This window comes from Triturus cristatus, chromosome 3_2 (assembly GCF_964204655.1).
Source record: "Triturus cristatus chromosome 3_2, aTriCri1.1, whole genome shotgun sequence".
Taxonomy (NCBI): Eukaryota; Metazoa; Chordata; class Amphibia; order Caudata; family Salamandridae; genus Triturus; species Triturus cristatus.
The window spans coordinates 830,377,094-830,393,470 of NC_140584.1; the positions used below are offsets into that span (position 1 = coordinate 830,377,094).

Genomic DNA, 16,377 nt, shown 5'->3' on the forward strand with positions numbered 1-16,377 from the left:
CACACTCCATAGGATATACTGGACCCCTCTTAAAATCTCCAATTTGAAGGCTGAAGGAGAAGCTAAATGCTGGAGGTGTGGTTTCCAGAATGAGGATGATGTCCACATATTTGCGTCTTGCCCCAAGTTACACGATTTCTGGTCGGATGTGGTTAAGACTATCTGCAGGGTCATGGGTGCGGAGGTGGAGGTAAGCCCAACTCTTATTCTCTTTGGTTTTGTGCCCAGGACGGGTGGGATAAGAGATCACCTTGGTCCCCAACATAAATTGGTATTCTATCTGATTTTGTTGGCCAGGAGAGAGATTTGTATCTTGTGGCGTCAGGAAATCTCTCCTAGTTGGAATGATTGGTGGAATTCTGTTAAGTATTACCGAGCTGTAGATCAGAGGGCTAATGTTTTCAGGGGAAGGCCTGACATTGGGCTGTTTTGGAATTGTTTGGATGACCCTTCTTGATTAGTTTTTCTGGGTCACCTAAGTTTACTTCTGAGTATAGGAAAACTTCCAATGATTAAAATCTCTGAATCAGCTCAAGTGGAGTATAAACGGGTATCTCCCTGTTTGGAATACTTCAGCTGAGACTAAGTACCACCAATTAGTTATCTGCGCCAGTGGTGGGACAGGTCGAGAGGTGGCAGTAGCTAAGGAGGTCATATGAGGAAAAAGCAAAACAAAAAAAAAACATCCACGACATCAACGTGGCAAAAAGGCAAAGCTCTGAGTCATCCCTGCACACCCGTGGCAAAGTCCGCAAAACCCTCTCCAGCAGATCCCACGATAGTGGATTCCTGGTACGAGCCACCCGTCCACACTCTCGGGCCCACCCCTCCAACATATGCGATCCTATTTCCCCCGCCGACGGCGCGTAACCCCACAAAAGCTTTCCCATGAACGCGATCCCTGCCAATTTACCCGCTATCGTCACCCTCGTGAGACCCTTTTCTATCACAGACAGTATAAACTGTATCACATTTTCCTGCCGCCCTGCCAGTGAAACCCGACGCTTTGCCCCAGAGCCTAAAAACTCAGTCCACGCCACTGTGTATGCCACCTTCGTTGATTGCGCCAGAGAACTTTGAACCAGCTGCAACATCCTGTGTTGCCTGCGTACCACAAATGCTGCGGCATGCTGGCTGGGGTCCTGTCTGCGTCCTTGGCTAGCCCACAGAATCTCCCCCACTGCGAACGAGACAAAGCATCAGCGATGTCATCGTCCACTCCTGGCACATGCACTGCGCGAAAGGCAACATCATGCCGCAAACAGCCCAGCACAAACACCCTTACCAGCTTCAAAACTTGCACATCCCTTGCAGACTGCCAATTCGCAATGTTATCTACTCGGAACGTTTCCCGTTTGTGAGCCAGCGATTTTTTTTTTTTTTTTTTTTTTTTTTTTTTTTTACCCCCCCCCTCCCCCCCACCCCCTCCCCCACAGTGATATCGCCACCACTAGCGGGAAGAACTCCAAAAACGCAATACTTCTTCCCCCTCCCGCCCACTCAGGAGGCCACTGTTCTGCGCTCCATTTCCCCTGCCAGTACAGTCCAAATCCCTCGCTACCTGCCGCGTCAGAAAAGATCTGCACATCCCAGACCATGTCGTCCTCCTACATCATTGGTACGCCATTGAAGTTCAGTAAAAAGAACTGCCACATCTTCAGGTCCTCCCTCACCCCTGCTGACAGACGCACGTGATGATGCGGAGGTTTCCGTCCCGCCAGTGCTCTGCCCAGTCGCCTACAAAACGTCCGCCCTGCTCTCACCACCCTACATGCAAAGTTCAGATGACCCAAAATCACCTGTATGTCTGCCACTGTGACTTTGTGTCGTGCCAACATAGCTGCCAGCAGCTCCAGCATTCGCTGCTTTTTGTCTGCCGGTAGGCGTGCCTCCATCGCCTCAGAGTCCAATTCAATTCCTACAAACGAAAGTGCCGTACAAGGCCCCACCGTCTTTTCCGGTGCCAGCGGCAAGCCCAATTCCCCCATGATCTCTTGGAACCTGTCCAGCGCCTTCTGGCAGTCCGCGGAGCCTGGGGTGCCCCCAAAGAAAAAGTCATCCAGGTAGTGTGTTACTCCTTGGTGACCCATCTGTGCTTTGAATAGCCATTGAAGGAACGTACCGAAACATTCAAACAGTGCCCAGGACATAGAACAGCCCTTCGGCAATGCTTTGTCCACGTACTAGCGCCCGTTAAACTGGAGCCCCAGTAAGGCCCAATCGTCTGGGTGGACTGGAAGCAGCCGGAAAGCCGTCTTAATGTCGCACTTTGCTATCATGGCCGTTGCACCCGCGGTCACTACTAGTGCCATGGCTGCGTCAACTGATGAATATGACACTGTTGCCTCTTTCTCTTCAAAAAAAACATTTACCGAGCCACCTTCGGGCTACGACAGATGCGTTATGAGGCGAAACTGCCCCTGCACCTTTTTTGGCACCACTCCAATGGGTGACTCAATCAAATTTGTTAGCGGCCAATCCTCAAAGGATCCGGCCATGTGGCCCTCGCGTACCTCTTTGTCTAATTTATCTTGCACCACCTCGGGGTGCTTCTTTGCCGACTTCAGATTGTCTGCCCATCGTCGTGTCCTCGGTCCTTCGTACCCCAGGCCAAACCCCTCTAGAAACCCCCCCCACCCCCCACAAATGGTCCACAGCAACCGCGTCCGGATATCCCCGCAGGGCTGCGATCAAAGTGTCCCTCCTAACTGGCGTATGAGCCCTTTGGCCCAGACTCTTTGGCCCCTCGACCACCCGCGGGCTGTTGCTGGGACCCATATCGGAACCCCCCAGCCTGTCCTTGTCCCCCCCTGTTGCTGACCCTGACACTGACCTCCCCAACATTTGACCAAGGCATGCCCGCTCTTTCCACACCCGAGCACTCGTGGCGAAACCTACAGTACTCCCGTGTGCAGGGACCCTTATTATAGTCCCAACAGGTCCCTTTGGATCCAGACTGTCCTCTCCCCACTCCTCCCACCCCTCCTCGGGTGGGGCGGCCCTGAAAGGGCTGATACACTATGGGCAGCCCACTGGCTGTAAAAATGGTCTTCCCGACCCAGCTAAACTCATCGTATGCTGCCACAGGTCTGAGTCCAGCTCACCCCATTTTGCCTCAGGGTCCCATGCCATGCGAGCCCTAAACTCCCCATCATACTGAGCCAAGGCATATCCCCCCCCCCCCCCCAGTATTCTGGGCCTTTCTAACCACGTCCATGTATTTAAACATGGCCACCGACCTCTCCGGGAACTTTTCACAGTATACGCTGGCATAAATCAGGAACGCTGCTGTCCAGTTCTCTATCGTAAGCGGCAGCTTCGGCCGTTTCTGTAATTCGTATTCCTCGTCTTTCGACCCTTCTTTGACCCTAACCTCCCTATGCAGGAGCTTCAGTATCTCCACATACTCTCCCTTCCAAATACGCTCCTTGGTCGACAACATTAAATGCGCCCCCAAAGGTTTCGTGACCCCCATATACGGCAGACGTTTTATCTTCAGCTCCTTACTTTCCAACTTTACTCCTCCCTCCTTGGACGATACGTCGCCTGACCCAGTCTTTTCCACCCCAGACCCGTCACCCCCTTTGCCCCCCTCCGACTCCTTGTCCGCAGACCCCAGGGCCATCCTTTCCCCCCCCCCCCCCCGGGCGCCTTACCTGCGCCCTCCGGTGCCCCCGTGTCCTTGTCTTCTGTCCCTACCCCAACATCCATCACATATGTACCTTTCCGTAACCTGCCCCCCCACTCTCACCCCCCCCCCCCCCCCACCGACACCAGAAAAGTGGCCGCACTGGCCACTGTTTACCTGGAGCTAGAGATTCCGCTCGCCGTTCATACGGTCTTCCCCCCGGAGGGGCCACCCTGTCCTCCCAGCGCGATGTCCGACCCATGGGCTCCGCCTGGCGTTGTGACACCTGCAATACACTACGCACAGCGTTACTCGCCCTCCCCCCCCCCCCTCCTTATCTCAACTCTCCCTCCTCCATACTATCCTCATCATACATCAACTCCTCATCCTGGGAACAGACAGCCCTCACGGCCGGCGGCGCCGACTGCACCCTCTGCCACACACGCAAATCAACTTTCTTGACGTTCCCCCTCCGAAGGTGCTCCCCGGGCCGTTGTGGGTGTTGGGGCCGGCGAGCCTGCTGTGGGCCTACTTCTGCCGGCCTCGACGGGATCCCTCGCCGGTACCGAGCACGCCATCCGAGGCTCAGCCCTCCCTTCTCCTTGGCGCCAGTGGGCCGCTCCCAACCCTGCCAAGTCTGGTGCCCCGCGTCGGTCCGCCGCCTGCAACATAAACATAGGGTCTGGTGTGCTGGTCCCCACTCTTCTCCCCCTACCTATCCCCCTCTGCCTCACCCCTACACCCAACGTCCTAGCCGCCCACGCCTTACCTACCACCCTAAGGTCGACCCCGTCCCCCACGTTCTCCCCGTCCCCCTCCTCCTCGCTCCAGACCAACCCCCTCCCCGACCTCCCCCCCCCCTCCCCCGGGATCCCTCAACCCCTCCCTCCCACTGTCCGCCGCACCCCCAACCCCCTGTCCTCTGGGGAAGGGGATACCACCCACCCCTGGCTCTCCGCCGACCTCCCCTCCCCGTGGGCATCCTTGACCCCCTCCGCCTACAAATCAAAGACATCCAACCCCTCCCAGTCCCTCTCGCTCCCCTTCGATTCCAACAACAGCGGGGACATGTCGCCCACACCTGCGCGCCAGGCCCTGCTCCCTCCGGCCCCTTCGAGCTCCTGAAAAGTGCCTCCCTCCAGGCCACCCCTAAGTGACCCCCCATTGCTTACTCCGGGCCCTCCTCCCTCCCCTTCCACATCCCCCTACCTTGACTATAACCCGGGGCCTCAGCCCCCCTGCCCTGCAGACCCCCCTTTTGCAGCCCCACACCCTCCCTGCACCTGTGGCCTGCCTCGCCATGTTCACCCTGCTGCTCACAACAAGGGCGCCCCCTCTCGTCCTGCATGCGGGCTGGGGAGGGGCTCGCCTCCCTCCCCCTCCGCATCTCCTGTCTGCCTCGCCGAGGCCCAGCCGTGAGGGCCCGGGCCTCCCCACACCCTTCCTCAAGCTCCAATTCTCCCCCTTTGCCACTCGCGGCCGCTCCGTGCAACCTGGAGCGGCCGGCTCTCCCCTGCTGCCCTGGCGGGGAGACGCGCTCCCCTCCGCCTACAAACCGGGCCTCCTCTTCCTCGCGGCCCCCCGCTCTGCCTGTCACAACCCCAGGGCCGCACTCCTAACATCCGCGCGGCCCTGTGAGCTCACTTTCTTTTTCGACGTTTTGCGGGGGGGGCAAGCAGGCCGCCACGGCGGCCGCCACCACCGCGGACGCGCGCCTCACCGGGCGCGATACCCCTGACGGGCCTGGCAAGAGCAGATCCATCCGGCCGGCTTCGCTGAGGAGGCGGATTGCCTCCAGCACCCTATAGACCTCAGCCGCCATGCTCCCGCTAAAGCACTCCCACGAAGTACAGCTGAAATGATGGGAAAAACCACACCGCAGAACCAGACTAGGCCTAACTGACAAAAACCTACACTACAACGCTCCCAGCTCCCAGGTCACCAATCCTAAAATGGTGGCTGGGACAGTGCGACAACCCCTTAAATTCATTGGGCTCCTTTCTACATTTTGGGCTACAATTGAGCTATCCCCAATGTAGCCCAAAGGCCACAAAATGGCCGCTCCTGGCTGGCCCCACCCCCTCCCAATCTGCCCGGAGGGCAGACCTCGCGGTGCTCGGCTGCCCCCCAAACCCGCCTTCGGCAATCTGACTCAGGTTTCTGAATGCAGGAATCGGGCGGCGGGAGACCAGCCTTGAAATCGGTAGTCTCCTACCTGAATCGGGAGGGTTGGCATGTATGACCCAGGTGCAAGTTGTGCAGCGTCCAGTCCAGTTCTAGAGGTAGGTCCAGTTCTAGAGGTAGGTCCAGTTCTAGAAGTAGGTCACAGTAGCCCCTTGTGTCTTACAGTGCAACACATACTACCTCTTATGCATAGCTGCCAAGTTTCAGATTGTTAAAGTGTAACATTACTAGTGTTTATGTGTGACATTCCATGCTTCATGTGTGACACTGTGCAAAACTTAATTGTGATTTAAACCATGCAAAAAAATCCCTGTGAAGATAAATATCAGAAATTGCCCCACTTGGTGCTAAATTACTGCATAGTGAAACACTTGATTCCTATATTTATAAACAGTAATTCCGTATTTCATTAAAAGCCCTGCTCCCAGGGCAGGCACGGCTTCCCGGTTGTCCTGAGGACAGCTCATTCATTGTAGCAGGGTCCTACTTATGCCCATTAAAGATGTGAGGACAGGAGATAGTGTTGAAAATGAGTTCTTAAAGGCTACAGTTGCAATCCCTGTAACAACTGCTGATGCATACATTTCACGAAGTACTGAAAAAGCTTCAGCATAATCATGCACTAGATTACACATGGTGACAACATCTGCACCAATGTAGCTTCTTTTGGTGAGGTCAGATATGTGTCTTTAGGGTGTGGAAGCATGAGGTTGTGACAGCACTGACTTGGGCTGTCATGTTGAGTTTGCATTTGGTGACGATCTTGAGATTCTTGGCATAGAAGTGGGAGTAGGTCCTAGATCTGCTGGCGAGTGTCGTCACACAGAGAAGAGCTCACCTCAAAGATCACAACTTCAGTCCGCTCATTGTTTAATTTCAGGACTTCATTCATTGGTCATTGTGATATATACATTCTAGGTAGATTCAGCTAAGGGGAGATGAGCACTGAGAGCTTGTGGGGCTTGCAATTTTTTACTGCTTGCAAATAGTGAATGTTTGTGCTTGTCTGACTCTAGTATATGGGATCTACATATTTACACGTGTAGTGTGAGTGCCTGTGGTGTTCTTGAGCATGTCTGTGACATGGCCATTCTGGTGTAGGTATTTGTGTTCAGCGTTCGTTTGAGCCTGGTGTGAGTGTGCTTATGTGTTGTGTATGGGTATAAACATGGTGTTTATGCATGTGGTGAGAGTGTATGTGATGTGTTTTGCATTCATTAAACACTGAATGGCTGTGCAAAATGATATTGATAAAATTACACAATAACTTATTTGATGCAGGCAGACAGCAGGTATTTTCTGATTCTGTATGTGATGAAGGCCTGAAGGACCACATACTCTGTAGCTTCTGTGCATGATTCGTCAGTTGTGCGACCTCTCGCTGTAACAGCAAACCTTATCAACCCTAGTGCTATGCACTGAAATGTAAAAAGTAACCAAACACTGTTAGAAATGGGGATCTCTAGTTGACAGGTTGTTACCCTGTCCAAGTAGGGACCCTTCTTCCTAGTCAGAGTAAGGGAGTTACACTTTGAAAATAACCCCGGCTCACCCCCTTGGTAGCTTGGCACGAGCAGTCAGGCTTATGTCAGAGGCAGTGTGTAATGCATTTGCACATAACCAACAGTAATGCAGTGAAAACGCTACAAAATGACCCCCACCAGTTTTAGAAAAATAGCCAATATTTATCTGTATAAACAAGACCAAACCGATTAAATTCCAACATGCAGTTATTTATACTACTCATAAAGCAAAGGTAGACTTTAAAAACAGCTCCTTGAAGTTGATCGCTCCGTCCGGGGCTATCGCAGTTTCGTGAACAAACAAATCCAACAGTTCTGGCTAACCGCGGCATTGCGGACCAGCTACGGTGTTGTGAAGACCCGCCAACTGTACCTTTTAGAAATGCAGGGCATCGGGGACCTTGCGATGAGCTCTGAAGAGCCGGTGTTGGCAGGGGTTGGTTCTGGGGGTCGGTGCAGGAGTCGTCAGGCCTTTGAAGTCACATGCGTTGCAGATCGAACTCTGTGCGCTTGAATGCCGGGGCGCCGGTGTTGAGGCTGCGGTGTGGCGTGCAGTGCCCTCAGGTGGCGTGCAGGCAGCGGCTCGGTGATAGCGCCGGTGAGACCAGGGCTGCAGTGCAAAGTGGGGCGGCGCTGGTCGCGCTGGTGGCAGGTCATGGTGCAGGCAGTGTTGTCGTCGTTGCTGCGGCACTGTCGTAGGCTGACGAACTGAAGTTGATGGTGTCGGCTGGCCAAGGCTGCGGTGTGGGACGGGCCGGTGCGTCTTGTAACTTATGAGCGGTGCCCCAAACCACGATGTAGGCAGTAGCCTTGAGGTCAGCCTGGAGCAGTGGCGTCAGTGAGACCAGGGCTGTGGTGTGAAGCGGGACGGTGCTCCGTTTTCTCCACGAGCTGTGTCCTCGGGTCACGATGCAGGCAGCAACGTTGGTAATGGTGTCACAGGGGATACTAGGCCGGCGGTGTGAAGTGAGGCGGTGAAGAGCCCACAGGTCGCGGTTGCAGGCAGCGGCTCGGTGGCGGCGTAAGTCGTCGTCGGTTAGACCAGGGTTGCGGTGTGAAGTGCAGCGCTGCCCTTTGCGGTGCCTTCAGGTCATGGAGCCGGCAGCGATGCCGGGACAGTGTTTTGTTGATTTTTACTCTTTGGCAACTGAGACAGCCAGTTCCAGAAGCTGGTACCCAGAGGCTCTTGAAGTCTTTGGGGGCAAGCTCTACTTTAAGCCCTTGGAGACACTCAGAAAGAAGTTGCAGAAAGTTTGTCCAGTCCTTTCTCCGCCCAAGATAGAAGCAGCTGCTGCAGGCCAACACAGCAAAGCACACAGCAAAGTGGTAGTCTCTCCTCACACCTTCTCAAGCTCTTCTTCTTGGCAGGTTCCTCGATCCAAAAAAGTTCTAAAATTCTAGGTTCAGGGCCCCAATATTTATTCCACATTTCTCTTTGAAGTTGGTACAAACAAAGTTCCACTGGCATACATTAACCAGTTCTGCCTGGCTCAGGCCAGGTCCACTTCAGGAGAGCGAGACGGCTTTGTGGAAGGCTGTCACAGTCTACTCGGGTGCAAGTGACAACTCCTCCCACTATAAATGAAGTCAGGTCTATTCAGCCTGTCTATGAGTCACCCAGGAAAGGCAGGACACACCCTTGTGTTTGTCTAGTGTGAGTGCACATCCCCTGCTCCTCGAAACCCACACAGGGAATACACAAAAGGCAGAGGCTCACTGGATGGTTAAGAAAGTAAATGCCCACTTTCTAAAAGTGGAATTTTCAAACACATACTATAAAAATCATCTTTGCTAAAAGACTTATCTTTAAATTCTGAGTTCAGGATGCCCAAACTCCATTTGTTTATCTTGTCCAAATGGAAAGTTATGTTTGTTAGATGTTGCAAAGCAACTCTCATGTTAGCCTATGGGGCAGATATCCTTTTAATAGTGAAAATGAAACTGGCTGTGTTTCACTATCGGACATGTCACACACACCAGTATATGTCCTACCTTTCACATACAGTGCTCCCTGCCCAGGGGCCTAACTGAGATGTGCCTTACATGTAAGAAAAGGGAAGGTTTGGGCTTAGCAAGTGGCTGTACTTAGCAAACACAAGGAGATGATTGACGGAGCGCTGAAACTTTTCAGACACTCGCCCCCGTCACAGATCTGCTGGCTGAATCCTTCATCATTCTTTAGCTCACTTCGCCCCCTCAGTTCAGACCCAGCTAAATGCAAATCGATCTTGACCCTGTGCCTCATAGGAACAGTCCAGCCTGGACTGCCAAGCCAGGTCTTCCCTGAACCGGAAACAAGCATCCTGGGACCGGCCAGGCTAGCTTGAATCCAGTGGCAAAGGACCCACGTCTAGGCATACCCTGCCAACTTAGGGTGAACAATGCAAACACTAGGAGATGATGGACGGAGAGCTGAAACTTTTCAGACACTCACTCCCAGATCTGGGTTAAATCCATCACCGTTTTTTAGCTCACTTCGCCACCTCAGTTCAGACCCAGCTATATGCAAATGAGTCTTGACTCTGTGCCTCATGGGAACAGTCCAACCAGAACTGCCAAGCCAGGCCTTCCCTGAACTGGAAACAAGCATCCTGGGACTGGTTTCGGGGTAACACCCCTCATCAGCCAGGCTAGCTTGTATCCAGTTGCAAAGTGAGCAAGGGACCAACGTCTGGGAATACCCTGCCAACCTAGGGCGAACAAAGCAAATGCAAGGAGATGATGAACGTAGTGCTGAAACTTTTCAGACACTCACCCCCAGTCACAGATCTTGGTTGAATACATCATCGTTCTTTAGCTCACTTCGCCACCTCAGTTCAGACCCAGCTATATGCAAATCAGTGCAGGGTGAAGACTGATTTGCATATGGCTGGGTTCATACTGGAATGGCATGGTGAGCAAAAAATCGATGGATTTAGGCCCAGATCTCTGTACTGGGGGGAATGTATGACATTGTTCTGTCCATCAATTGTTCTTTTTGCATTTGTCACCCCGAGTGGGACGGGTATGCCCAGACATGGGTCCCGTGCTCTCCATGCCACTGGAGTCAAGCTATCTTGGCTGATGAGGGGTGAAACCCCAAAACCGGTCCTAAGATGCAAATGGTCCCGGAATCACGCCCTCACCTGAGCTCAGCCTGCCTGCAGTGCCACAGCCAGCCCTAGCAGGCCGGAGTGAAGTGCTGCCTAGAAGCGCCACCCATCTGCAGCCTCTGGACACACAAACACTAAGACTCCTCTGCGGCTGGGCCGTGGCCCAAGTAGGTATCATGATATTTCTGGACCTGATGATCCATTGACCCGATGCTCTATTATTGCCCTCTATGATCTATGATGCCCAGTTATTGTGTCTGGCACCTATTTATTGCCCTCGCTGGTGCCATATTATTGTCCTGTCTGGTTACCCTCGCAGACGCCTTATCATTGTCCTCTTTTATGCCTTATTAGCCCCTCTGATGACATTATAGCCCTTCTGATTCGCTCCTCTGCCCTCTCGGATGCCCTATTACTACCCAATCTGGAGCACCACTTTTATTCTCTAAGACGCCCCCATTATTGTCTTATCTAATTTGCTGTTGTTCCTGCCACTGATGCTCTGTTATTGACACCTCTGAGGCCTCATAATTGTCCTTTCTGATGCCATGTTAACCTCCCCGATGCCCTCTTAACGCCCTCTCTGGTGCAGTATTATTGCCCTGTTCGAAGTAGTATGATTTCCTTATTATTGCCCTGTTATTAACACATTCCATGTGCGATTATTGTCCTGCCTTATGCCGTTATTTCCTGCTCTATCTCCCTGTTAATGCTCCCTCTGATGCCTGATTGCTGCCAACTCTGATGCTAGTATTGCCCTCTCTATTGTCCAGTTAATGCCTCCTAATTATTGTCCCCTCTGATGTGTTATTACCCGCTCTATTCCCTGTTAATGCTCCCTCTATGCCTTCTTATTTCCCCCTCCAATGCTGTTATTGCCCTGTCTAAGGTCCTGTTATTTCCTCCTCTGACACCCTGTTATTGCCTTCCCCGGCTCCGGTTCTCTGCCCTGTCCCTGTCATGTTTATTTTGATGCCTTGGGGCAGGAATTTCAGTGATGGGGATGAGGGGGCTAGAGAGCCAGTAAGGAGTTTTTAAGGTTGTTAATGATGGTGGGGCCGTTAGTTGTTGCAATGAATGAAATAAAATTTGTTCTTTATGTTATTTCAGTACTGTAGAACCTGATGCACAACCACTTTAGAAATCCAAAACTGTCCTATGGTGGGTTTGGTGATGATTTGCTATTTTGTCCCGTACACGTTTTCTTTCTAACTCCTCTAATTTTATTAAAAGTGTCACACCTCATAGACGTAAATACCACTAATAAGTAGAGTATAAATATAAAAATGTCACTGGTATGTATGCTGAATATGCGGCAGGTGGGTGTGTTAGTCCAACCCTTGATTCGTTGTACTTAGCAGGGCTGGTGTAATTTCTGATTTTTTTTTTTTTATCTTTCCCTCATCTTCCTTGCTTGATTTTGCTCGTGAGAAAGTGTCACTCGTAGTCGTTGAAATGTCACTCATAATTACACTGAAATTATGAAAGTGTCACACATGGCAAGCTGAAACCTTGTCAGCTATGCTTGTGTGGGTGGCACAACCAGTGCTGCAAGTCCACTAGTAGCATTTGATTCACAGGCCCTGGAGACACACAGTGCACAGTAATAGGGACTAACTAGTAAATCAAATATCCCAATCATGGAAACACTAATCCAGCAACACAATTTACAGTAGGAGCACTTGCCCTTTAGTACTGATCAGCAGTATTAATGTGCGCAGAAACACCAAACCAGCAAAAACAGTATCCAGAGTACCACCAAAACCAGGAGGTCAGAAGCAAAAAGGCTGGGGAAACACACCAAAAGATGCCAGGTCTAACAAACCATATTTAGGAAATGTGACCGAATACAACAGAGGAAATTTTGTCTTAAAAAGTGTAGATATTTGGTTTTAACATAGCTGTATAAAGTATATGCTGCGATGTATGCAGAGACTATCCATTTATCTGAAAATCATACTTTGTGGCAAACGTTTAGCAATATCAATTTTAAAAGATACCTGTGGAATTAAATTATTTAGTTCTGAAGTAAGTTTGGATTATTAGCCTTAATACCACTATGCGTATGTCATGCCACATTGCATAGCTACCAGTAGCTCTTTATTGAACTGAATTTTGATCAGTACTGTTGCTCGTACTTATGAAGAGTAAGATCACTATAAAAAGAAAAACTGAAATTATGCCGTAAGGAGGACCAAATTATGCGGCACGGTTGACTAAATTATGCAGCAAGAAAGATAAATAATGTGGTGCAATGAGACATTTTGTGATAGTATTACTTCATTCCTGTATCATTTTTTTTACACTTGTTATCACTATCTGGGCGTAGGTTACCACCCAAGTAATGGCAAGAAGCAACAAAGAAGTGACCCTTCAGCCTTTGTGAAGTGCCTTGAACTGTGTGGTAACACGTGTTGCAGTATTTTTTATCAATTTAAGCTAGAAACTTTATTTTTACAATCTGCAGATTATTCATCAAATAATGCATTATGTGGCAAACTTGGCAAATCCATAATTATGCGGAAAGCACCGTAGCCGCAAAATTGCATAATTGCAGTGGCCCCGACTATAACCTGGAAATGTGCAGTATACTGTGCCGATATGAAATTTGCACATTTGTAATCCTGGTGAGAATAAATCCATCCCAACACAATTTCTTACTTGAAGATAAAACGTTTATTTACTTGACCTCAGTATATGGGAGAGAACAGAAAGACCCACATATTCTAGTAGGCATTGTAAATGCACATTATGGCTGCTTATCCAATGAGGCATGAACTGCCACTATCTGAATAGTATAATGCACGCCCCATTCTACAGTATATTACTGCCCGCATTCTACACAGACTAAACTACATAACACTCTCTGAACCCCCCCACACAGAACCAGCCATGAATGAGGTGCAGAAGGCCATTTATAGCCCTGGACCCTGGTGCTACTGTACCTGCTGCGCCATTGGGAGGTAAAGCACTGTCCCCTATCCCCCAACACACACCTCCCCACTGCAGTTTGCCTCAGACATAAGCTAGAGTTGCCACTGGGCTGTTTTTCTTTTTTTACTCGCATGACCAGTATTTTAATGTCTCAGCCAGTACAAAAATAGGGAAAATAATCTACAGGCGATATTTTTCTCCCTATCAGTACATAAGTAAAATAGAATTAGTGAAACAAAGCGCTTCAAAATGTATTCTAGAGGTTCCTTGATGCTCCCTGACTGAAAGTAAACAAAGTGAAAAGAAAATCACCAGGTTTGGCCCTCCACTTGGAGGAAGCACTTAACAGGTGCTTTCTATGTGGCCTCTTCTGCTGTGTGATTGGGAGGACCAAAGGTCATGTTTGGGAGGGCCCGGCCAACCTGGTAGAACCAGGCTTGGTTATACGTCGCATAAGTTTGAAAATGACTATTCACATTATTTTGAAAAAATTCTTTTTATTGAGAATGGTCACGAAACATTATCAGATTTACAAAACAGTGAGACCAATAATCACTTTACAATGTAATTACATCGTTGCATGCTTCCTTATACAATGTGGCATTAAGTCTATACAGTTGGAATCATCATACAGTTTGTGATTCAATCACTGTTGTCCATTGACAGATTGTCGGTCGGTGATGCGCATATATTACCTCTGAAGGTATTCCACTCTCCCCACATCCGTTCCTATTTCTTAGGGCACCCCCTGTGTATGTGTACTGCTCTTCCGTCCACCATCGCCATATCCATATCCTTACTCCAATCTCTTACAGTGGGAGTAGTTCGCGCTCACCATTGTTTTGCAATATTCCTTTTAGCTATGGTTATACCTAGTGTCACCCAGCTTTGTGCTGCACTGTTAAGATATGTGGCTTTCCAGATATTCAAAAGACATCTCCTAGGTTCCTGAGGTACCGGGGCCCCACTAACATTCGTTATTGTAGACATCGCTGCCTCCCAGTTAACTACAATTTCCGGACACTCCCACAATGTATGGTGAAATGTACCCGTTGCCTCACACTGTCGTAGGCAAAGCTGATTATCTGCCCTCCCCATTTTATATAACATCACTCTAGTGTAGTAGATTCAGTGTAACACTTTGAGTTGAACTAAGCGTAGTTTTGACGAGATTGCCACCTCCCTCAGGGACGTTGGTGCCTCCTGCCAGTCCATCTCATCCATGTCTCCTACCTCTTCTTGCCATTTCTCCCGTAGGGAAAGAGTGTGGTTCGGGTGATTATTAATAAGCTTCTGATATGTCAAGGACGTGGCTTTTTTATGCATGTGTTCAGTCAATAGCCTGTCTTCCAAGAGGGACGCCTCTGGAAGGACGGTGTCAGGCAGAATATCTGCCTCTAATGCGTGCCGAATCTGGTGATAGCGAAACAGTTCTGTAGGTGCCATCTCGTATTGGTCTTGGAGTTGTGCAAATGAAATTACCTTTCCCTTAGCCCAGCGATCACCTACATGCGATATCCCTATGTCATCTCACTGTTTGAATCCTTTACTATTTCGCAATGTATCCAACATGGCGGTGTCCCAAAGGGGTGTTGTTTGTGTGATCTTTTTATTCCAACCGAGCTTTCTGTGTACCGTGTGCCAGAGATAGACCGTATGTTTAGTAGTCCCAATCAAGGCCCTCTGGTGGTTAGTGTTGTACAGTGCTCAATTAAGTCACTCTACCCCTAGCGTGAGTAGGTCCAGATGATAGGCCGGATCGGTGTACGGGACATGTATCCACTGGTTTATCACGGTCAGCTGGGATGCCCAATAGTACATTTGTATGTTGGGTAATGCTATCTATGCCCCCGTCATACCATGAGCGAAATAGTTTGGTCATCGCTATTCGGGCCGGTTTCCCATTCCATAAAAGTTTGGTCACCACTGACTCAGTGGCCCGGAAATAGGCTGCAGGGACCAAGAATGGGGTGTTCTGTAGGGCATATAAAAAGCGGGGAAGTGCCATCATTTTGACGAGTGCTGCCCTGCCTAGAAGTGTCAGTGGCGGGGCCTGCCAGTGTTTTGGTGTCTCTACACAATCTCTTCAGGGGTTCCAGGAGATTTAATGTCATGCAGCAAGTGCAGAACGCGGCTGCCAGGCTCCTGACGGGTCTCCCTAGACGGCAATCTGCCCGCCCGGCGTTGAGGGCATTGCACTGGCTTCCGGTGAGGGACAGGGTGAAATTTAAGTCACTCTGTATCGCCCACAAAGTTTTGCATGGGGTAGGTCCACCTATTCTGGAGGAATTGGTCCAGCCCTACAAGGCCTCCCGTTCTCTCCGCTCTGATCATCAACATCTCCTTCAGGTTGGCAGGGTGAAAAAGGCAAGAACCGGTGGCAGAAGATTCTCAATAAATGTGGCCTCTCTGTGGAACTCACTACCCCTACAGCTGCGCTCGGAAGCCAGTCTCCTCCGGTTCCGTAAACTCCTAAAAACTTTTTTGTTTGCTGTGTAACCCCCTCATCCTTGCAGTAGCGGTATTAGCCGGCAAGCGCTGGGATGCCTACTGGTAACCAGGCGCTATACAAAACTCAGAATAATAATAATAATAATAATGATATCCTCCTAGTCAGGTGTGATATGGATCCCCAAAGTCCTTTACTATTTCCACTGCACAGCCTTTAAGCAGTCTCGGAGGCGGGCCGTGCAAGACATACAGTATGGATTGACTCCAATTAATGGTATAACCTGATCGCTTTCCATAGGCCTTGCAAATATTTAGGGAGAGAGAGAAGCCAGATACTGGAGGATATCATCAGCATATAGGTATATGCGATCCTCGCAATTTTCCGTCCAGCGGAGCCAGCGAGTATTCATGTCTTGTCGTGTCCATGCCGCGAGTGGCTCTAAAACCAGTGCAAAAAGCAGCGGCGATAACCGGCATCCCTGTCTTGTGCCTCACACGAGCGGGAATTCCGTAGAGATTTGCCACTACATGCGCAAAAGATTTCATATAAAGTAATTTTACCCAA

The 16,377-nt window shown here is 50.2% G+C and overlaps 1 protein-coding gene across 2 annotated transcripts in view; it reads left to right on the plus strand.

Annotated features, from left to right (window-relative positions):
• LOC146858246 (apoptosis-inducing factor 3-like) overlaps positions 1-16,377 on the plus strand; it is a 569,318-nt gene that overhangs the window by 9,351 nt on the left and 543,590 nt on the right. The window contains exon 2 of one of the 2 annotated variants that reach the window (XM_085649066.1): positions 13-190. The exons of the other annotated variant lie outside the window; for it this stretch is intronic. Coding sequence (XP_085505192.1) covers positions 90-190 — 101 coding nt within the window. The 5' untranslated portion in view covers positions 13-89. The remainder of the gene's footprint in view (positions 1-12; positions 191-16,377) is intronic. 2 annotated transcript variants of the gene reach the window in all.